The sequence below is a fragment of the Mauremys mutica genome, chromosome 7 (genome assembly GCF_020497125.1).
Source record: "Mauremys mutica isolate MM-2020 ecotype Southern chromosome 7, ASM2049712v1, whole genome shotgun sequence".
NCBI classification, from domain to species: Eukaryota; Metazoa; Chordata; order Testudines; family Geoemydidae; genus Mauremys; species Mauremys mutica.
Genome location: NC_059078.1, coordinates 24,284,710 through 24,308,517, shown reverse-complemented (window position 1 = coordinate 24,308,517; position 23,808 = coordinate 24,284,710). Strand labels below are relative to the sequence as shown.

General features: G+C 38.8%; 1 protein-coding gene across 9 annotated transcripts in view; it reads left to right on the top strand.

Annotated features, from left to right (window-relative positions):
- The window catches only part of LOC123374232 (sarcolemma associated protein), a 165,018-nt gene extending 141,810 nt beyond the window's left edge, over positions 1-23,208 (top strand). For 6 of the 9 annotated variants that reach the window (XM_045023945.1, XM_045023951.1, XM_045023947.1 and 3 more), the window contains 7 exons: positions 3,583-3,705; positions 4,563-4,637; positions 7,069-7,389; positions 10,011-10,128; positions 11,085-11,256; positions 14,692-14,826; positions 21,217-23,208. In XM_045023945.1, coding sequence (XP_044879880.1) covers positions 3,583-3,705; positions 4,563-4,637; positions 7,069-7,389; positions 10,011-10,128; positions 11,085-11,256; positions 14,692-14,826; positions 21,217-21,306 — 1,034 coding nt within the window. In that variant the 3' untranslated portion in view covers positions 21,307-23,208. Of the gene's footprint in view, positions 1-3,582; positions 3,706-4,562; positions 4,638-7,068; positions 7,390-10,010; positions 10,129-11,084; positions 11,257-14,691; positions 14,827-20,077; positions 20,168-21,216 lie in introns of all 9 variants that reach the window. The other 3 variants (XM_045023948.1, XM_045023952.1, XM_045023949.1) reach the window with 1 other exon arrangement.
- Positions 23,209-23,808: the final 600 nt, after the last annotated feature.

Sequence of the window (23,808 nt, the reverse complement as noted above, 5' to 3'; positions counted from 1 at the left end):
AGGTCACAACTATTTGTGAAATCAAGAAATATTGTTTTGATGAAGAAACTTAAGTCTAGATAAATATTCTAAAATATTTTGTTTTTCCTTTCACTTTCTTCCCACATGAAAGATTAACTCTTAAAGATTGAAGTGGTTTACCACTAAGCAGTCTTCAAATACTGTTTATCACTCTCATATCACTGATAAGTTTACATGAATTCCTGCAAATCTTTGTGTGGCAATTAGAGGGAAAATTGTACAATATTTATTTTGGGATGAGCATACTCTAGTCCCGTTTAGACTTAAGAAAATATCTTGTGCTATTCTAGATGTGGAAATACACATTCCACAAATTTTAATAAAAACCCTTAATTAAAGCTAGAATGGCCAAAACATCAAGCCCCAGCCTTTTAGAATTGCTTGTTGCAATTTTGCATGCAAGGGAAAGAGCAAGTAGACTGTGTGTTCCAATTCTGATTCAAGTTGTTCTGAAGAACAATTTGCAAAATTATACATTTACAAACTAATTGCCACACAGTTCAGTAATCTTTGATTACTGTGTAGAGTTGGTTGATAACTTTTTGATAAAATTTTCTTTGTTGGAAAATATTGATTCATAAAAACTGGAATTGTTTGAGATGTACTGGGCTTGAAGAAACTATGTCAAGAGAGGTTTCTCAGGTTCCGGATGGAATTTCTGGTCAAAATAAGAGCAACTGACCCCCTGAAGAGCTTGGAAGCTAGGGCAGTCATTTGGAATGTGGGAGAGTCAGGCTCAAGTTCTTGTTGTACCTGATTTCGAGCAGGTACTTGAACCCAGGAGTCCCACGTTCCAGGTGAGTACCCCTAGTCATTGGGCTGTAGAGTCAATTTCTCTCTCTCTCTGACCCAATTAATATTTATTTATACGAAGTGGAACAGCTCAAACAGGAGAGAGATCTGAGTTCAAGCCTCTGCTCAGGATCAATCTCTCCTGTTTGAGCTGTTCCATTTTGTATAAATAAATATTCGTTTGGTCCGAGGAGGGTGGGGGAAAGATAAAAACCCCAAAAGTATGGCTCTTGCCTTCTCCCACTCTGTGGGCCTGTCTGATAACTTGAATAGTTTTCCAGCTCCTAAGGAACAGTGTTACTGTTAAAATGGAATCTACAGTTGATGGGAGAGAAGCTGTTCACCAGAGATCTTAGCTGAGATTTCTACTCTATCTATCGGTGGGGCACTACTTCTTTACCATACCTGACTTGAACATAACTTGTTTTCAGTACATGAATTAAAAGGTTGACAATCTCATTAGGCAGGAAAAAATGTCCAACTACACAAGCATTTATCTCTGAGAGACTGAGAACAATACCTCTGTAATAAAGAAAAACTGTGCTTAGAAACTCCAGTTGATCATAGAAGAAAATATTTTGTTCAATTTTTTCAGTTTTCCCATTTTGTCCTTTTTCATAATCCCAGTATGTAAAAATCTAAACATTAAAAATGTGTTTTTTAAAGAAGCTGGCATCATTACTTCCCCATCCACAAGGCGATTGCTGTGGAAATTAATTGTAGCACTTAATTTTTATACCCTTGTAATGATCAAAAAAGCTATTCTTTTACATTTCTCATCTCTGCTGGAGATGTTGTAATGGACACCTTTCCTATATTTTGAGGATATAATAAGACACAAACTTGTGGACACGCACAACATGAAATATATATTAATATTCAGTTTGACAAAAATCCAATTTGTTATATTTTAGGGGAGACACCTGCAACAGTGGTCAGCCACAAAGAAAGATCCATGTTCAGGATGTTAACTACCACAGCATGGAAATGTGTAACGCTACTTTGGCGTTCAAGGGGAAAATCCATTAATATGTGGTTAAAGAAATTGCAAGAGGTCCAAGACATGGAGTTTATTACTGCACGAATAAGACAAGCACAAGATATTTTTCTGGAGAGATGTGATATGATAAGTACTTTGTGGTGGTATGGTGAAATAACTAGCTTATTTAAGAAAAATAATAATTTGAGACAAGGAACTAACTAGAACGTTATTTCCTTGATCTAATATAAAGCTAAATAAATAAACAAGTATAAACAATATATAGCGAAAGTAAAAACTTAATAATGAACAATCATTAGTAGTTTGTCTGGACTCTCCAGCAAAAGCATCTCTGGGTCTTGACTAGGGTTTTTCTTCTGCACAATATATTAATTTTAGTTCTGTATGGATTTTGGGATTGTCAGTTTATTAACCAAAAGCTATGTAATACATGCTTCTTTTGTTTCTCATGTCTGATAGCTGGACTGTCTTGTTCTCCCTATTTTTCTGCAACCAGACAATTGACTTGAATTCCTTGAAGTTTCTACCTTACATATATTACATCAATGGAGTTTGACATTTTCTGTTTTCCTATAAGGGCCTGATTCTACAAACCCTTACGCGAATAACACTTACATGAGAAATGTTAAATGCGTAAGAGTTTCAAGGATCACATCCTAAGATTGAAAATTCCTTGGAGCTAGAACTGTCTCTTTCTCCTCTAGTCCGCCAAGTCATACTACTGGTACTCAGTTATTAATAATCAATGGGAATGATATGCTGTTATTATTAGTTAAGGTTTTTACACATCTGTTTATATGTTTCTCTTTTCTGCTATTTGAGTATTCAATAAATTTAAGTTGAAAAAGTATTTTGTATTTATTTCAGACAAATATGAATATTTCTAGTCCATTGGCAGAATATTTCTTTTTATTCCCTGAGGTCTTTTATTTGTGCAATTTTATAAATAATACAAAAACTTTGAGATGGGGAAGATCAGATTTGAAAAGTTTTATGTATTGTAATTCATATACTTACCATTATTTGAGCTAAAAATACATCCTTAGACATGATCTCAGATTAAAGGAACTTTTAATATTTTCAGAGTAATATCACAGTAAAGCTAGGGGTTTTTTAGGCTAAAACTTGGCTGGACTTTCAGTTGGGCCTAACATCTGCTTTTCATGTTGACTTCAAATGGCTTGCATAGAGCTTCTGTAAAATCAGGGTGCTTTCATGTAAGTGCCTACCTTTAGACACCCAAGTTAAAAAATGTTAGCCCAGGTATGGCATTATAAATAATGTTGTGTTTTATCATTGCTGAAATGACATACTGAATTCTTTGTGCTAGCAACTTGTGAAGTTGACTTTCAAAGAAACAGTGTACATTCTTTATACATTACTTTACATGCACAAAAAGAACTTTTTAATGAAATATCAGCAACATTAAGGCTTCATGAATGTAATCCTGAGAGATGCCAATTCTATACAATATTTAAAAAAAAAGTTTAAATTTCACTAAGTGTTATGTAAACTAGGATTCCTTATATATGTGTTATGTTTTTTTGCATGTTGGATTTAACTATGATTGTTTATTTTCATTTCCCTCAAGATTAAAACAAACTGCTAAATAAATTAATGTTTTTTGCTAACTTGTACCTAACCCAATGATAACTATTGTGGCTAATGTTGCATGATTGAAGCCAAAAACATTGCCTGTCTTTATGTGGCAGTGCAAATAAAATTGCTATGTAAACTTATGCTTTAAAAGAAAAATGTTCTTTTATCAGATGAATTGCAGGGTGCACAATCAGAAACAGAGACTAAACAAGAAATTCAGCAGCTGCACAAGGAGCTGATTGAAGCCCAAGAGCTAGCTAGAACAAGTAAACAAAAATGCTTTGAACTTCAAGGTGAGACGGAGATAAACAAAATTTGAATGACGGTCCTGCAGAATCAAATTTAAGTGCAAATCCAATTAATTGTTCTTAAGTAAATATATCAGTTAATCTTAAAAGGGGATGCTTAAACCAATTTTGTCTAATACAGTAAATGTTTTGTTTTACTGCCCATATGTAGAAAAAGGTATCTTAACCTGCCAGCGTCTCTAGCCTTATAAGTAATCTTTTATACAAAACCTAAATTTTGGGCCTAAATTGACGTGACAGTCTGCTTTGAGCAGTACCACAACTTTAAGTGAGTTAATAAAATGCAAAATTTATTTATCTGTGTGTATTCTTTGATTCATCTATTTTAATTGGATAATAAAGGTAGTTAAATGAGTTCACTGATAGCTAGATCATTTTTTAGATTCCCCATCCATACATCCTGTTATAATCGTATCAGTGTAAATAGCAAAAGTGTTGGTTTGTTTTTGCAAAAAACTATGTAATGTAGCTCAAACTCATTGTAGTCAATATTCTTTCGGGAAATCTCTACAAATTTCTTTCTATATGCTTCTCCCTCACACACAATACAGTTGCATTTCCAAGACAAAACGACTGGCAATATTAATTGTTTACAACCTAAACTAATTATACTACTACCAAAAATCATTTGAAAGTATTAACTTTTTATTAAACTACTTACATATGTATTAGCTTTGATTTGTTGAAATAATCTGATTATCTTAATCTTTCAAAATCCATTTTTGGGGAAATAATTTGACTTTGAGATTAACTTTTTTTAAATTATTAAACTATACAGCTGAACATTTTTTTAAATTTTTAACTAATTACAACTTCAGGCACATTTCCACTTTCATTTATAGCACTACTGGAAGAAGAGAGAAAAGCATACCGGCTGCAGGTTGAGGAGTCCACCAAGCAAATACAGTTTCTGCAAGGTATGAAATAATTGATTTTTCTCTTCATTCTTTATACCTCAGGCATAAAAGAAAATACTTCAGTCACTTTTGGTGGCATCAGGTAACTTTTATAAAAGGAAATAATTATCTATGAATCTTAGTCTAATTTCTCTTCTTGAGAGTTGAACTGTGTCAATTTATGCTTCTCAATGATTCATACACTTCTGATTCATTGTATTTTCTAGGTTTTATCAGGAAATAATCTCTAGTGTACGTTTTTTCTCTCTCCCTTTCACCTTTAGATTCTCCAAAAAGGCCTGTTGTGCTACCTTACATTGTCTTTTGACAGGCATTCTGAACTTGACAGGCATGCTCAATTCTTAGTGTTTTAGGGTTTATGCCCTGGTCAGCTTCTTTCCTTATTGGTAAAACTTCCCTAAATAAGTTCTTCTGTCCATTCCAAAGTAACTTTCAAATTCAGAATCTGAAATAATAAAAATTTTAGTGGAACCACTGCCTATACTTTTATGAAGGAATGGCATTACTAGCTGTTTCCACCTGAGGTAAATAAGCAAACCATGAGTTTTCCAGCCCAAAACAGATAAAGCAAAATGGAATCCAGTGCTTACATCACTTTTACATTTACACTTGTGGATCTGGAAGCAACCATCACCAAGCTAAGGAAGAACAACTTCTATGAGAAGAAAAATAGCTACAGCAAGTGAGTTTACAGGTGATAATTTCAGTAATAAACCACTCACACTGAAAAGTGTATAGAGTACTGCATATGCCTTCCAGCAAAAATACCGGTATTTAGGCCTTTCTCAGGATAATACCCTCCTGCAGAAAAATCTGAGCAATAATCTGTTTTGAGCCGGCTGCTCTGTTAACAGCCTAGCTGAAAACTGTCTCCAACCAAACAAAGTAGTAGCAAAAGCGGGAAGTCTGATTCTGGAGGAGGAGAAATCTCAACAAGGATCCCCTCAAGTTATTTCTTTACTTATCTTTTGTAGAGTGGGGAAGGTTTGCAACTGGCAAAAAAATAAGCCACAGAACCTGCCCACAAACCTGGTAGACCCACGCTGAGGCTCTGTGTCTCTGCTTTAACTCTTTTCTTCGCTGTCTCCCTAGCTCCTTGCCGGTTATGCTTTACAGTGAACTCTCTGGTTTCACTGTCCCCAAGGACTCCTGGAAGATGTTCTAGTATATTTTCTAGGAGATCTGCATGGGGTTAGGAGAGTGGACAGTGGTCAGACTCATCACACCTCTGGCCCACCACTCTTCCTTGACCCCCATCTGTGAGGTCCAGAGAAGAGTGGGGGATGAGAATGGATAGTGCCACAGAAGCAGCTGAATCCCTACATTCACAAGAGTAGTGCTCCCTCCATCCATGGATAGGAAGAATAGGGAGACTGTAAGGGCCCGTGTAATTAGTCATTGTACAGTTAAAGGGTTCAGCTCAGATGAGATAATGGTTTTTGTGTATTGCCTAAATAAGAAAAGGTATCATGGAAACTTCATTTGATAGCTCTCCAAATTACACCCAGTGTTTCAGAAACCTTTCTCACACTGCCTGGCAGCTATTGTTACAATGAAGATTACCCTACAACATGATCATATTTTTCAAATGCTAATAGCTTTCTGAAAAAATATTCTCTGGATATGAATCTTCCCCTATTTGACCCCAGCCCAAAGGATTCTGAGACCTTTTTATTCATTAATAACTGAGACTGCACTAAAATTCAAAATTTTTCATGAAAAAATATTCCTTGCTGAAGGAATATTTATTGGTCCTTTGCCAGGTTTGATGGGGGAATAAAACCTAAAAAGTTATGCTAAATTTATCAAAAATGTTTTCACCAGAGAGAGATCCCAGAATAGCCAATAGCCTATTGGTTGAGGCATTCACTTGGGATGTAGAAGACCCAGGTTTGAGACCCTACTTCACTGAATATTTTTACAGAGTGGAACAGCTCCAACAAGAGAGATTGGGAGAGACCAACCCTAGAATAACAAATATCCTGATAGTTAGGGATGTAGCAATGGCAGAGCAGGGACTTGAACCTGAATCTCGCAGGTGAGGACCCTAGCCACTGGGATATTGGCTATTCTGGTGTTGGAGAAGGGGTATTTCTGACTCATTCTTACTTAGACCAGAAAATCCATCCTGGACCGGAGAAACCATTCCCATCCAAAGTTTAATCCCAACTATAAAGTTAAATCTGGAACTGAGGTGCTAGAGGTGTCGTTATTAATCTACTTAGAATATAGTGCTAACAGAGAGAAATCACCACTTGTACTTTTAAGAGCATAATATTTGTGAATGTAACTATTTGAATCACGTTTTTGTTTTTTATTCCATTGAGCTTCAGTTGGTTAAGGGACGAGATTTCTCCCTCTAGGTTTTCTTCAAATGTAATAAATATAGCTTAGAAAAATCTATACTGTACTTGTATACATTACTTTCCAGCCCAGCTGCATAGATTGCAGGAAGATATTGAGAATCTTCGTGAGGAAAAGGAGAATGAAATTTCAAGCACTCGAGATGAATTGCTAAGTGCTCAAGATGAGATTCTGCTACTTCAACAAGGGGCAGAACAAGCTGCATCAGAACGAGACACTGATATTGCTGCTTTGCAAGAAGAGCTGCAGGAGGTGCGGGCTGAACTTGAACGTTGGCGGAAAGAAGCCTCAGAATACGAAAAAGAAATTGTCAATCTTCAAGCCAGTTTCCAGCTGCGATGTCAGCAGTGTGAGGATCAGCAGAGAGAGGAAGCTACTCGTTTACAAGGTAAGAAAGTCATGGCTCATCCTGATGGGAACTGTCACAATCACTTTGAGATGTCTGAGTGGCAGATATTTAGAATTAAATTACTCAGGCCATTATTATTCTGTATTTTCTTTACTATCAAAATCCATAGTGTAAACAAACATCTGAAATTTAACTAGAAACTTTGCATGAATACACTACAGAATAATTCTACACTGCTTTCTGTCACTTAAATAGCAGTTTAAATTTTGTCTAATTATTCCTATAAGATATTAGTTATAAACTTAGGTATGCTTTTCATTGAAATAAGAGTATAGTGGCAATAGCTGAAAAGCATGGCAAACTCCACATATTATAGGAATATACATTACCACAGGAGTTGCAAAGTGCTCAGCAAATCTCCGTAGCTGTAGTCTTCTAGACATTTGGCTAAGAGGCCTGGACAATCCACTGACTTCCAGTTCACTTCTGCTGCCAGTTCAAGGAATCAATCCTTACAGTGCAGTCTATCAGCTGTCAAGACTATTGCATTCATATTCAGCAATAGAGGTTGCAAACCATGATAATGTGAAAGCAGGCAACAAGGTGTTTCTCAGAGGAGGGAATCCAGATAGGGAACAAATTCCCACGAGAGAGAAAACTAATCTGGAGTCTGGCACATTTAGGCCATACTTCAAGATCTACCTCTTTCACAAAAGCTTTTCCACAGTAACCAGAGTGACACAACTACTTCTCCCACCAATCTCTCTCGCTACAAGAGGATCTTCCTTTGATCAAAAAAAAAGTAAGGGAGCCAGAGACTCCAGAAGTACGCTAGGGATCTTGTTGTGCCAATCTGCTAACCTACGAGGTGCTCAGATACCACAATGATGGGCACCAATACAGAAACAATATAGATGATGAATGGAACTGCATCCTACAGTACTGCACTCCAGTAGCATCTTCCAGTGTCAACCCTAATTCTGGTGTTTATCTTGAACCTGTGTTAGAGGAAAAAGTGATACAAACTTCCCATACTGACATCTACATTAAGAATTTCAAGGAGCTCAGGATACAGATTACAATATACAGTAAGAGCAGTATAAATTATACTTGTACTGACATTTCTTCAGTGGTGTGTAGATATAAGTTGGTACATACACAAGATTTAGAATTCTGCATTAATTACATTTTGTGAAGGTCTCAGAGTATGTCTACACTGCAATTAAAAACCTATGACTGGCCCATGCCAGCTGACTCAGGCTCGAGCTGCGAGGTTGTTTATTTGCAGTGTAGATGTCCAGTGTAGATGTCTAGGCTTGGGCTGCAATTCAACAGCTCCGCAGCCCAAGTCAGCTGGCATGGGCCAGCCATGGGTGTCTAATTGCAGTATAGACATACCCTGAGAGAGCTTTGCCTAATCCAGTCTCTTGTCACTGCATCCCCAAGACTTTCTCTACTAGTTGCACTGGTTGCTGATTTTCACAGATTTGATTTCAAGCTTCCAGTGTTTGCTTTGAGTACTTTGTTACGTGGCTCTAGGACATGTATGGCATCTAGTAACTTCTGATTCTCCTGAACTCTACTAGTGCTAATAATTTTGTAGTTAGATGTCAGCGGCTGGAAAAGCAGATGCTTCAAATAAACTTTTCCATAACTTTTTCAGTTTTCAGATTCTAGTACTAGACCTCTAAAGACTGGTTTTTTTGTTTTTTGTTTTTTTTACTGTCTTGACTTTTTATAAGAAATAGCAGCACTAAGAAATAGTGGCTAAATAGCATTTTTGCAGAAAAGGACCTGGGGATTACAATGGACAAGAAGCTGGATATGAGTCAACAGTTTGCCCTTGTTGCCTATTGGGCTGCATTAGTAGGAGCCTTGCCAGCAGATCGGGGGAAGTGACTATTCCCTTCTATTCGGCACTGGTCATGTCACATCTGGAGTATTGCATCCAGTTTTGGGCCCTCCACTACAGAAAGGATGTGGACAAATTGAAGAGAGTCCAGTCAAGGGCAACAAAAATGATTAGGGGGCTGGGGCACATGATTTATGAGAAGAGGCTGAGGGAACTGGGCTTATTTAGTCTGCAGAAGAGAGAAGGAGGATTTGATAGCATCCTTCAACTAACTGACGGGGGGTTCCAAAGAGGATGGAGCTTGGCTGTTCTCAGTAGTGGCAGATGACAGAACAAGGAGCAGTGGTCTCAAGTTGCAGTGGGAGGTCTTGGTTGGATATTAGGAAAAAGTATTTCACTAGGAGGGTGGTGAAGCACTGGAATGGGTTACCTAGGGAGGTGATGGAATCTCCATCCTTGAAGATTTTTAAGGCCTGCTTGACAAAGCCCTGGCTGGGATGATTTAGTTGGGGTTGGTCCTGCTTTGAGCAGGGGATTGGACTAGATAACCTCCTGAGGTCTCTTCCAATCTTAATCTTCTGTGATTCTAATCTAAGTGTTTAAGTGTCTCAAACTATTAATGTTGGTTTATAATTTGATATATGATATATACCAGTTCTGTGCCACAAAATTTGTATAACATAATAATCAACTTGACAAGTTACAGTTTTTACAAATCCTCTCAGATTTTTCTTTGTTACTTTTTGAGGGCACATGAAACATTATTTCTTTGACTGTTTTACTCATAGTAACATTACATTGTTTACAGGTGAACTTGAAAAGTTGAGAAAGGAGTGGAGTGATCTAGAAGCTGAATGCTTCTCCTTAAAGAATGAGAATACTTTGCTTGCATCTGAACTTCAGCGACAAGAGAAGGAGCTTCATAGGTAAGAGCTACTGACTCTAAAGGTTACAAATGGCCTTGGCGTAAAAGGTTTCTATAACAGCTAAAAAGGACTTTAAAAATTAGGGGCCAATTATATTTTTTGTTTTGTTTTTTAAATAGCTTGTACACAAGAGAACTGGAATGTATATTATGCATTTTATTAACTTTTGATTTACAGTTAGTTTTGGTCAAAGAACAGTTCACATTTACAATTAGTTACATTTACACATTTTGTGCGCTATTTTTTTAAATATTTGTACATTACTAATGAACATAAAATATGCTTCAGATGACACATCATATTTTAAATTTTGCCTCTAACATTGGTTAAACTTAGTAAAAGTTGTCTTCCTTTACTGCTCAAAAGAAAAAAATATGTATAAAAATTGGATTAGAAAATGCTTAACATTTGGAGCTTGCAAATAACATTGAAATAGGATTACAGGATCTTCTCTTCTGTCACATCACTAATGTTCATGGTTAAGGCTACGATTTTGTCAGAGGTCGTGGAAGTCACGGAATCCATGACTTCCAAAGACCTCCATGACTTCAGCCCCGTCAACTGGGAGCTGCAGGGTCCCACCACCTCCCGCAGTGGCAGAGAGCTGTGAATTACCCCCAGCACCTGAGGCAGCGGGCCCCTAAGCTCCCAGCAATCGCAGGCAGGGGGGGGGGGGTACCACGCAGCTCCTGGCTGTTGTCGGGGACAGGGACTCCCCCAGCCGCCATGAGAGGGACAGGAAGGCCCCCACAGCTCCCCACTCTGGTGGCAGCAGGGGGATTCCTGCAGCTCCCCACCACCGGAGAGAGGGCAGGGGGATCCCAGAGTTCTGAGCCCCCACTGGTGGTGAGGGACCCAGGTTTGTGAAGTTCTTAGGGCTAAAAAGTTCTTTATAAATCATGTAAATGTTTGTTTTATTTTAAAATGTGAAGCATGAATTGAATATTGTTTTGCAGTTCTCAGAAACAGAGTTTAGCGCTAACCAGTGATCTAAGTGTTCTTGAAATGACCCGAAAGCAACTTGAAAATCAAGTGGGATCTTTGAAGGAACAACATCAACGCGATGCAGCTAGTCTAAAAACTCTACTCAGTGAAGCTGAGAATCAAGCAAAGGATGTTCAGAAAGAGGTAAAAGGAAAGACATTAATTCCTGTTATGATTGGATCCTATGACCAGCAACTGATATTTATGCTAGCTAGATGGAAATACAGTGAAAATAGCTGTGACCTCAAAACTTCTGAAAATTGTTATTAATAAAAGTGGTTCTGTGTGAGTGGGACTTGATGCACAAATAAGGAAATTTGTGAACCTAAAAGGGAAGCTCGAGTAAGTTGTGTGTGTGTTTTTGGAAACTTTCTAAATATTTGCTTTGCAGGCAAAGTGCACTGGTTTTTATGCTGTTCATGGGCAGCTTTCACTTATGACTACCATTGAGATGGCAGATAGGCAGTCATCTTCTTAACCACAGCATGAAATTCTCAGTAACCTGTATAAATAGGTATTAACTGTTCTGAGACAATGCATGTACTATATTAGACACACCCATTTTTCCTAAGTATTAGGAATTCACATCCTTTGCAAAGATGAGTGTCTTTCCTATTTAATAGAGCCTCGCTTGGATCCCCAGGACTTTTGAAGGTGATTAAGAAGTGCATATGATAAAGTTAGAACCCTTCAGATGAGGCTGCTGAAGCACATACTCTCGGCGGGGGGGAAAGCTACAATAGTTAGTTCCTTTTCTCATGAACACAATTAGAGAAGCTTTATCCAGCCACTGGTGGATTTCTCATTATCGTTTTTGTAGTACTTTTCCTTGATTTGTCATTAATTAATCACCATGATGTTATATACCATTTTCATATTTCAGAAAAAAAGGTAAATTAATGTTGTTAACATGTAATTTTATAACTACCCGGTATATAAGTTCTATATCCATAAAGGAGCTGCTACTTTTAGCTCAAATGGTAGAGACCTCTGTTTTAATGTCTAAAGCTATGGTTTCTAGCCCCCCTCATGATCTGTTGTGAGGGTTGCCTTGTACCCTGTAAAATAATTTGAATACCTATAGACCTTGAATGACAGGGACAAGCTTCCCTTGACAGAGGAATGTTTGACACATTGTCTAAGCATTTTTAATCACACTGTTAAACAATAGAATACCAAGTGAAATGTGTTCAGTATTTTTGGATGTTTTTCTACATTTTCAAATATATTAATTTCAGTTACAACACAGAATATGAAGTGTACAGTGCTCACTTTATATTATTTTTATTACAAATATTTGCACTGTAAAAATGATAAACAAAAAATAGTATTTTTCAATTCACCTTATACAAGTATTGTAGTGCAATCTCTTTATCATGAAAGTACAACATACAAGTGTAGATTTTTTTTTTGTTACATAACTGCACTCAAAACCAAAACAATGTAAACTTTTAGAGCCTACAAGTCCACTCAGTTCTACTTCTTGTGCAGCCAATTGCTCAGGCAAACAAGTTTATTTACATTTATGGTAGATAATGCTGCCCACTTATTTACAATGTCACTTGAAAGTGAGAGCAGGTGTTCGCATGGCACTTTTTAGCCGGCATTGCAAGATATTTACATGCCAGATATGCTAAACATTTGTATGCCCCTTCATGCTTCAGCCACCATTCCAGAGGACATGGTTCCATGCTGAAGCTCATTTAAAAAAAATGCATTAATTAAATTTGTGACTGAACTCCTTGGAGGGAGAATTACATGTCTCCTGCTGTTTTATCCACATTCTGCCATATATTTCATGTTATAGCAGTCTTGGATGATGACCCAGCACATGTTGTTCATTTTAAGAACACTTTCACTGCAGATTTGACAAAACACAAACATGGTACCAATGTGAGATTTGTAAAGATAGCTACAGCACTTGACCCAAGGTTTAAGAATCTGAAGTGTCTTCCAAAATCTGAGAGGGAGGGATGTTCCGTGTGTGGAACATGCTTTCAGAAAGGTTAAAAGAGCAACATTCAGATGCAGAAACTATAGAACCCGAACCACCAATAAAGAAAATCAACCTTCTACTGGTGGAATCTGATTCAGATGATGAAAATGAACATGCGTCAGTTCGCACTGTTTTGGATCTTTATCAAGCAGAACCAGTCATCGGAATGAACACATGTCCTCTGGAATGATGGTTGAAGCATGAAGGGACATATGACTCTTTAGTAAATCTGGCACATAAATATCTTGCAACACCGGCTACAATAGTGCCATGCGAACACCTGTCCTTACTTTCAGGTGACACTGTAAACAAGAAGCAGGCAGGATGATCACGTGATTAATTGCGATTAATTTTTTTTAATCTCTTGACAGCCCTAATTATTGTCCCTCTTGATTAATGAGGAACACCGTAAGCACTTTGTGTTTGGTGTGGCACGTAAGTTGAATATGTTCAGGCGCTGCTGTCAATGTAGTTGGCCACCAGCACACTGTAGTTTCACATGACACACTATAGTGAATTCACCCCACTTGAGAAGTGCATAATTCCTCCCCCCACCCCAGCTATGAAAATATTTTTGTCTGTGTAAATAAATGATAAACTCCAGAATTAGTGGACTATCTCAGAATATCCTAGGCAACTAAAATCATTCTAATGAAGAATCACTGCTGATTATATCACAAACAAAGCAGGGTCTGATCTGGTTAGCAAAAGAATGAAAAACCTACAAAGGAAAACTCTTTGAGTGTTCTAGGAAGTAGATTGAGTTATTTAGTAGGAGAAATACTTCTTTGAGTCTGTTCTGAACTAATGCCCTGGTATGTCCATAGGGGGCATACTGTGGTTGGATGTGCTATCTTTTGAATAAAATGTAAAGGAGTTACTGAAGTTGTCATTAAAGTTTGCATATCACTTTATATTAATGTTAGGGGAGTGTAGCCTCAATTTCTAGGCAAAATTTTGATTTGTGGTGTTATATTCTGCCTTCTTAAATTCCCCAGGCAGTTTCATTTGGGTAATGGTGGTCCTTACTTACTTTTTTTAAAATGTAGTGCAGTGGTGTACACTGGTAGTTGCTGCCTTCTATCCAAGAAAAAGGCTGCATTCTAGTGGTAGGTGAAGTAATTTATGAATATAGCATATGTTTATTTAGTAAAGATGTTGGTATCATGCAAGATAAGGCACTATATAAATAAGACTTTGTTGTCCTTTAGTTATACCTGTAGTAGGATGTTATGAGTCTCTTTGCTATCAAAAACACATACATGCAACTAGTTCTAAGCCTTCAACACAAGGGGGAGAAATCGTAGTAAAAAGAAAACTTAGAAGACTGTTTCAGTAAGAATGGAAAAAAGGTTCTTTGTTGTAGTTTTTCTTTAGGATATAAGATGGTTTTAATTATCATCCAAACAGATCTCTCATCTGCTGTTTTTATATGGAACTGCTAGTTCTGACCAAATTTATCTTGAAACGTGATCGATAAGGAAGGTTTTGTTTCTGAAGCTTCATTGACTTACTTTAACAGAATTTAACACCTAATGTCCAATTTAAGATGAGTCTGTAGATTATTTTTTCTTTGCCTTTAGTATGAAAAGACACAGACTGTACTCTCAGAGCTGAAGTTGAAGTTTGAGATGACTGAGCAAGAAAAGCAATCAATCACAGATGAGCTCAAACAATGTAAAGACAACCTGAAGCTGCTACAAGAAAAAGGAAACAATGTAAGTCTGTACAAATTATGTGTGGGCCTCTGTGTTGGCAAGTCTCTTGTTGATTGTGACAACATCTGAGTGTTAAATGGTAAAGACCAGATTTTCAAAAGGGATGTGTACAAAAATCCACCTGCAATTGCATACCTAATGTGTGCTGCACTATTGTCTTTGTACATGCAAGTAACCATTTAGATTCCTGTGTATTTGCATGCACAATTGAATACACAATTGCAGTAATTGTGCACATAAATTAGGTGCATAACTGCATACACTGTTTTACACATGTCACTGTGCTTCTGCTTTCTTTAAAAATCTGGACTAGTAACTAGCAAACAGAGCCAGGTAAAACATTTTCACTTCACAAAAAAATGCAAAAAATCCTCTCTGAAAATCTTTTGCACAGAAGCCAAAAGACCTGGACACAAACAATTTTATTAAAAATAACAGGAAAAACAGATCTTTCCCAGGATATTTTCCTTCTGTGTGGTGCTCCGTTCAGTAAATGTTATCCTCTGACTGTCTCCTGGTCTTGCCTCTGAAGGACAAAGGGCCCTGATGGGCTAGTGCTGCACACATTGAGAACAGTGTTCCCGCTAATTTTTCCCACCCGTGTGCGGAATGAAATTTGTTATGTGCACCAATATGGAGATTGGTGTGTGACACATGACCTTCATATTTGGTGCACATAACAAAATCCATGTGGTGGGGGGTGGGGCTGAGGGATTTGGAGTGTGGGAGGAGGCTCAGGGCTCAGGTAGAGGCAGAGGTGAAAGTAAGCTGGTACAGTCCAGTACGGTGTAACCCCAAGAGCCAGTAAGCCGTGCCGGACTGGACCGGCTTCTGCGGCGGTGATTTAAAGGGCCCAGAGCTCCAGCTGCTGCGGGGAGCCCCGGGGCCCTTTAAAGGGCCGCCGGAGCTCCAGCAGCCGGGCTCCTGTGGTGATTTAAAGGGCCCGGAGCTCCACGGTGGCCGGAGCCCAGGGCCCTTTAATTCGCCCCTGAGCCCCAGGGCTCCCAGCTGCCTCTGCAGCTGGTAGCTCTGGGGTGATTTAAAGGCCCTGGGGCTCACAGCCACAGCCGGAGCCCCAGGGCCTTTAAATCTTGAAAGGCCACGCCTCTTCTGGTTGAGGCCACGCCTCTTCTGATTGAGGCCATGCCCCCGCTCAGGACTCTGGCGTACCAGTAAGTCCTTTAAGTTACTTTCACCCTGGGTAGAGGGTTGGGGTGTAAGGGCTCAGGGGTGGGGCCGGGGACGAGGGGCTCAGGGCTGGGGCAGAGGGTTGGGGTGCAGGAGGTGAGGGCTCCAGCTGGGGGTGCGGGCTCAGGGATGGGGCCGGAGATGAGGGGCTCAGAGCTGGGGCAGAGGGTTGGGGTGTGGGCTCTGGGGTGAGGCCAAGGATGAGGGGTTTGGGGTGCAGGAGGGTGCTTAGGGGCTATGGCGGGGAGAGAGGACTCCCCGCAGCTCTGTTTCCCCGCAGCAACACCTTGGCTCCTAACCCTAACCCAGAGGTGCTGCAGCTGCAGGATAGGCGCCCCTCCCCCGGCCCCAGCAGGTCTGGGCTAGGGGAGGGCTGCCCTGGCTGGGTCCGGGCAGGAGGAGAGCTGGCCGCAGCCAGCCTCGTGCCGCTCCGGCCACGATGCCCCAACAGGTCTGGGCTGCTCAAGCCGTGCCCGGTGCGGGCCCCCTGGCCACTCTGCCCCGCCCCAACCATGGCTGGGCCCGATTTGGCCATGCCACCCCAGCAGGTCCAGGCGCGGCAGGTTGGGGGCTGGGCTATGTGGCAGGGGGGAGGGTCACCCCTCTCTCGGCTGCGGCAGGTCCCCGGGCGGGTTCCTTGAGCGCCTGCGTGGCACTAAATAGGCTGCTGCTGAGCCACGCAGCTTACTGGGAACTTAGGTTGGGAAGTATAGCTCAAATGCACTACGCTTTCCAGCCTGAGTAACTGGAATGATCTTTTCTGTAGTAATTCATTTTAAATACATCACAGGATTGAGTGTACTGCCCGAGACAGCTTTTGGTGCCTACAACACCGACTGAATGCCACCAACACTGTTAGAGCCAATATAACTACCCCACTCCCCTGTAGACCTCTTAACATGCAGCAGAATTGGGAGAGGAGGAAAGAAAAGGGGAGGCCATATTCACTCTCTTCTTGTTGCTTTATGTGCTGTTTGTGGTAATCTCACACCAGTTTCTTTCCTGCTTGGAATCCTTCCCCAAATTTTTAATGACAGACCAAACTCTGGTGGTCCCTTTTGGCCTTAAGCACTATGAGTGACAGGGAACAGGGAAAAGGGCCTGATTCATCAGGGAATATATTAGAGGTATGTCTGCACTGCATTATAAACCCAGGTCTGTGGCACCCACATTTGTGAACTAGGTGTTTCCAAGCCCATGCTTGAGCGACCACACTGCATTCAAAACTTTGGTTTACAATTGCTGGAGCCCCCAGGTCTCACAACAGTCCTAACACACCCATGCTGCACTATGCAGACCTTCTGACTTGGGTCTATAGCTTGATCTGTGTCCAGACTGCAAACTAACAGAGCTAGGACCGAAGTCTCAACAGGACTTGGGCTCAGACCCACCCCCCTGATTGGGTCCTAGAATTTGGGTCCTGAAGTGCTTGCTGACCTAAGTCAGATAGATTTGTGTGTGGATGGTGGGGGGGTTGGGCTCAAACCTGAGTCTGAGCCTGAGTTTATAATTCAGTGTAGACATCCCCTGAGTGGCTGGTGGTAAGTAGTAGACTCCTTACATTTAACCTTTTAGGAACCTGGACCTCAGGAAGCAAACTAAGTATGTCCATGAGAAACTAGGAGGAAGGACTTAGGGGAAACAGAGAATGGGGTGGCTGGAGGATGACAATAAGATGAGCAACAGCAAAGAGTGTATGGAGGGAGGGACTCCTACGAGGACCCTCAATTCGATACTCATGGGGTGACATTTTTAAAACTTTGAAAATGCAGTTAATTTTGCTAGGTGACTCAAAAAATCCTGGAGCTTCCAAGGGGCTGGAAATGTTTTCCAAGTACCACTAACCTCTTCTTGTGGCTGAAGCCATCATCTTTCACCTCACTTTTGGCTAAGATTTTTTGGAAGAGAGGACGCCAACTGTGGAACTTCCTCCCTTTTGTGGCCTGCCAAAGCCTGAGTTTACAGATCTTCAATCATAGTATTAGGGGCGCATGTTTTTAATCAGGCATTGGTTTGACAGGAGGACAGCAATGAGGAAACTTTCATTACATTTCAGGGTGGTGTGGGGAGAGAATAAAAAGGTTGTCTTGTCTTTTTGTGGGCAAGTACATTTAATGTGGTGGTTGCTTTTAATGTATGTCATGCATGTTGTATGGGTGCATGTAATGATATCTAAAATAAAATGCAGTAGACCATTCTATGTGCTATAAATGCTAGAGGAGAGAGAATTCCTTTACTCCATTTGCAAACTCATATTGGAAATCCACAGGATTTTTGTGTTCCTCTTTCTTTTGAAGGGGTGAATAATTAATTTTAAAAAGCAATGTTATTTTCTAAAAGCATAGACCTATGGAGCTACATGTATTTGCATGTTTGTAGTTTGTTGATGATTTCCTGAGACTTTAAGTGATGGACTTATCCATGTGAATGGTTCTGAGCATGTAAGGTGCTTTGATGAATTTGAAATCTTTTATCACTTTTTTGACACTGCATTGATTATTTCTACCACCATGCTTCTTGTGGGAATTCGGCATTCGGATTTACAGCACAAATGAAAATGCCTTGATTATAATTACACATAACTTGCCTATTGGATATTGCTTTGATTAAAACAAATTTAAATTAGCATAAATTCAAGGCATGTATTGCACAGAGTAGAACACCTTCTAAATTTCATATATACTGACCTTTATTTGAAGTTATGCTTGAAATGCGTGTATTACCTTTTTTAAAAAAAAATCTATTAGTAACTTATTCTATGAAGTCTATAAACATGAGTTTAACTCATTTAGCTGACTATATGAAATCAACATGGCTTCAGCACAAAAAAGCACTAAAAAGACATCTAGCATGATCTGAACTTACTCCTGAGTATGTGTGTGTACACACATATAGCCAGAGAAACAGAAAAAGCAGGAGTCTTCTAAGGATAGTTTAAAAAATGAATTTAGTTACCAATTCACATCACCTATGTCAGTCACTCCTTTTAAATTGAATTAACCAATTCATGACACAGGATAGAGGTTATCCAGCCAAAGCTTGAAATAAAGAGGTGTATTAGTGTCTATTAAAACGAATTGAACAAGTTTGTGTGCAATTAAAACATTGAGACAACAAGGTATGTGTTATGCTGATGGCCTGAAATTTGTCTAGAAACACAACATTGTCACAACATGAGATCAAGACGTAAGTCCAACTTTCAGATTTTAGCAATTTGAGCTATCAGAAGCTGATGACCTGGTGGAGATTTTCATCTCCCAGGGTCCTCTGATGGATATGTACTCCATCATTGTGGTACGCTTCATTGCTAATGTTGAATAATGTTGCAGTCTCATAGAAGTGTCCTGACCACAGGATTTGCATTGTGATATAATTGTAGGCTATTCATAGGAAGAGAATTTTTTCTTGTGGGCAGGAGGTTGAAAATTGCTGAGTGTGAAGAAATGGATGAAGAATACGTAGTGCTTCTTGGACTTTTATATTTTTGATATTAAAATACTCTCTGGGAGCCCTTTTCATAAGCCCCCATCAGAATTAATATATTTTCAAAGATGAAAACATTTAACATTGGTTTTTTGAGTTGAAATGCTGATGCAGCCATTGGTTGAGTGTTTTCTTTTCTTCAGGATCTTAAATATCACGTCAATATAGTGTCTGCCTAGGGATGCCTGGATGAGGTTTCATTGTGTAAAGGAAAACCCATGCTCAGTCTCCCCTCCTTTTTTTTTCCCCCTTTAATAAGGAAGACACTAATATGATAGATTGACATCAGTCTAAGCCTCATTTTGACCTGAAATCCTAAATTCTAAGTGGTGACAAAAGGCTTCCTTAGAACATTTTTCTGCTTACTTCATCTTATTTTTAAATATCCATGTTCATTTGAGTAGAGTGGTGTACTAACTTTGTATACCGAATTAGATCATACTGTATCGTGTTAGATGTCTTTAATACGTTTCGATTAAAACAAAACTCACTCTTTGACTTATTTTCCCCCATCTAAATCATCTTTACCTTATTGATTTTATAGCAAAAAATGATTTTTAATATCCCTTCCCTTCTTTAGCCTTCCATATTACAACCCGTCCCAGCCGTATTCATCGGCCTAATCCTGGCTTTCCTGTATTGGTGTTACGGCCCATTGTGGTAGAGAAAGGTACAAGCACTACTGTTCAGTCAATGTATGTTTGTCCCTGTCGCCTGTTTGTGCCATTTTTGTAAAATAGTGCATGGTGAACTGCTCACGGATATTTATTTACCTGAAGCAAACCCTTCATTTAATATGCCATAGTGGTGATACTGTCAAGCTGAACAATCAACTAATCATTTTAACATCTGTGTGGTTTCTTTGTGATATTTCTAACTATGAATTAATTCTAACCTAACCAGTTTTGAATGTCTCTCTCCTAACTTGGTCTCAGTTTGTCTTTAGCAAAATGGGGCAAATTTTGTGAAATACTGCAGTGACAGGACCTGAAAGAAAACCTAGTTACTTAATCAAATATGGAAAATGAAGAGTTTGTCTGTTTAAATTGAAATTTGGTCCTTTATTTCTTATTTGTGGATTTAGAATTTCCTCTCTGGCTTTGAACACATTTTCACTTTTCTCACTACTGCTGTGAAGAAGGTGGAAAAAGGACAAGATGGTAATAACAAATAGGTGGTGGGTTTGCATTCTTAACTCTAAGCTTGCACTACATTTACAGTGTCTCCCAGTATGTCCGGTGTAAAATACTTGTTACCCTTGATGTAAAATAATAATAAAACTTACCTTGATAGGATCCACTTAGAACTAACATCTCAGATCTGGCTTAAACACACAAAGCAAAGAAGTTAGATGCTGTTATTGCATAGCATAGGTCTAGCAATACTTTTGCACGAACAATATTATAAGTATCTTAATCCCTCAAAGGTTTAATAAAAGATATAATCCTAGGTTCACATTGTAACAAAATTGGAAATACAGTACGACTAAAGAGACTCATGGTGACATGCCATTGTGATGACTACGTCTCTTGGAGTTCCTTGTGGTAGGCCAAACATAGTTTAACCCCTTGGTGTCAGGATTACCCAACAGTAAGGGTTCATAGGAAACATATTAGTGATGTTTATCAACAGGTGCTCAGGACTTATCGGAATCAAGGGGTAAACTGAGTAGTGTAAACTAGAACAAATATGATATTGATTTTTTTTCTCTCCACACAGAGACAATGGCCTTGGATACCTCTGATGGCAGCTTTGGTTGCTGTAACAGCTGTGGTGCTGTACCCAGGCCTAACCAGAGCTTCTCCATGAGAACTGTTGTTGAATCCATTCACCGTCCTCCCTTTAGAAGCTGGCATCATTCACATACTGGGGAAAAACAGATTAATTCTCTTCCTTTTTACCTCTTAATACAACAAAGCTCTGCGTGAGAACAGTAGTAGGGTCATTGCTTTAAACTGTATAAAATGTATCTGTCTATAAAGAGGGAATAAAATTATGACTTCATTCTACTGTGAGCAATATTTTTGCTTACAATTTCATGTAATTTTTAAATTAGTATGTTGGGATTCTAAATACTATTATGGTGGCCTAAAGTAGTCTTCTTGGTACCAAATTATTTATAATGGGTAGGTTTGTGGATATTTTACTTTAGAATCTGATTGCCAGATTTAAAAGAAAAACACATTTCTGATTTGGATGCCCATGTCAAATAACCTTACAGATACTTGGAAACAGAGGCAGTATGCTCAGTGCCTTTCAGTTTGAAATATTTTTTTTACATTTATGTACCATTTTTACTTGCTGCAAGTCACTGAGCTAGTGGGAACAAGACTTAAAATAACTTCTCCTTCCAGGCCTTTTGAATGAAACAGATATTTTGCTTCAGTAATGATTCAGTTTTATTAATAATTTTGGGAATAAATACAATTCCTTTCCAGCCTTAAAGAGATAGATAAGACATTGGATGGCAAACACCTGCCCTAGGATATTTTGTGTGCGCGTGTGGGAATGTGTGCTTGTGTGTGTTCTTGAGTGAACTAAGGTATTTCTGGGAGCAAAATCTTGGTCATTTGATGGACATAGTGCAGTGATCCAATTTATATTACCTTTAGTTCGAAAGTAATTTATTAAATTTCATATATTTAAAGAGACACATTCTTTAAAATTCGAATATTTTCACATGTATCACATTTTAGCAACTTATTTTTTCAGTCATTTAATACTTTCAAAACTGAACTGGAGAAATAATATTTGTCTATTTAGGTAAGTTTTTATTGAAAACTTCAATATGGGAGGTGCTACAATGCATCTATGGGTAACTGAAAAAATCCAAGATAGGCAAGCTATTACCAAGTTAGTCATCTAACTGGTCATGTATGCATCAAGTTAATAAGCTGAGAGTGTTTACTTTTGGTAATTAGAAACTTTTGCATCAACATTACATGACACAATATGCATAATATAGCTTCATACAGTGGTTCCCATTAAAAAGTTTATTTCCTAGTTGAAGGGTGGCAACTGTTGTTAGTTATTGACTTTTTGATTGGGTAACCACTGTAGTTAAACAATGAATTAAGTGTTGGCTATAGTTGTCTTGTGCAACTCAACAGTTCAGTTAAAAAAGTTTTTATTAAGGTTCTATATAATATACTAAAGGATTGCAAAGTAAAATGAATTCATCTAATGGAAATTTAAGAATAGGAAGATAATCTCAGCGAAGATTTAATTGGCTTTAAAATATTTAATGGCAATCAACAGATATAGTTGAATATTTAAATAGAATTTTAGCATATAATTTGCCTTGTGAGGTTTTGAGGGTCATTGTCCTTTAATTAAAGGTTCTATCTTAAAATACTTGGGATTTGCTAATGGGAGGATTATTAGATTTATGGAAGAATAAGTCCACAAGTGACTTTTAGACTATAATATTGGGTCACCTAGTTAACATTTCATCTTTTTCAGTTGCAGGAAGCCACCCAATCACAAAACACTCATATGCCAGTGGTACTCGGTACCTCTTGTATATAGATTATTGCAAATATTGTTCTGAAATGCTTTACTTCAGAATTACATTTTTTAAAGTAAATAATTGTTTTAAATCTATTTTGTAAAGGTATAAAAAGTACAATAGAATTTCTCGAGTACAGATTAAACTATTTGCACTAACACACGTGATGTGCATGATTTAATAAAATAACTTTACTCTCCGTATGCATGTTTGAGTTGAATCTCATTTGAAAACCGCACATCTGTGTTAAATTCATTGTGTGCTAGGGATTACTACAATGTTTGCAGCATGTTTGATAATCGAAAAGGTTTTACTTTTCATTTCACATTCACATTGGTTTAAATTTAAATTTAAATCTCTCTCCTGTCCAGGTCTAGTTTGAAGCAGAAAAGGAATGGGAGCACGAGGGGTTGGGGTTAGGTGCTGTGGAAAAATCTGGAAGAGTTTTTTTGTAGTGGAGCTTGGAGGGTGCCTATAATAGGGATGGAAAGCCAGGGGAAAGGTGGAAGGGTGGTTATGGACAATGCAAAGAGCCTGAGGCAGCTGTGAAAGGAGTTGTTGAGGGTAGTGCAGGAGCTTGAGGCAGTATCCGTCCTCCCACTAGCTTCTCTAGTTCTGCCCTGTCCCTTTTTAGCCCTTTTTTCTTCCCCACCTTGCTCCAGTCACCTTCCTACCACGACCGCCTCCTCCCTGGTGCTGGCCTCCATGCAGACCTGGTGTCTGCTGAAGAAGAGAGGCCACATGAAACATGAGGCCAGATGGAGGAACTGCAAGCAATCCTTTCCACCTTGCAGCTCAGTTAG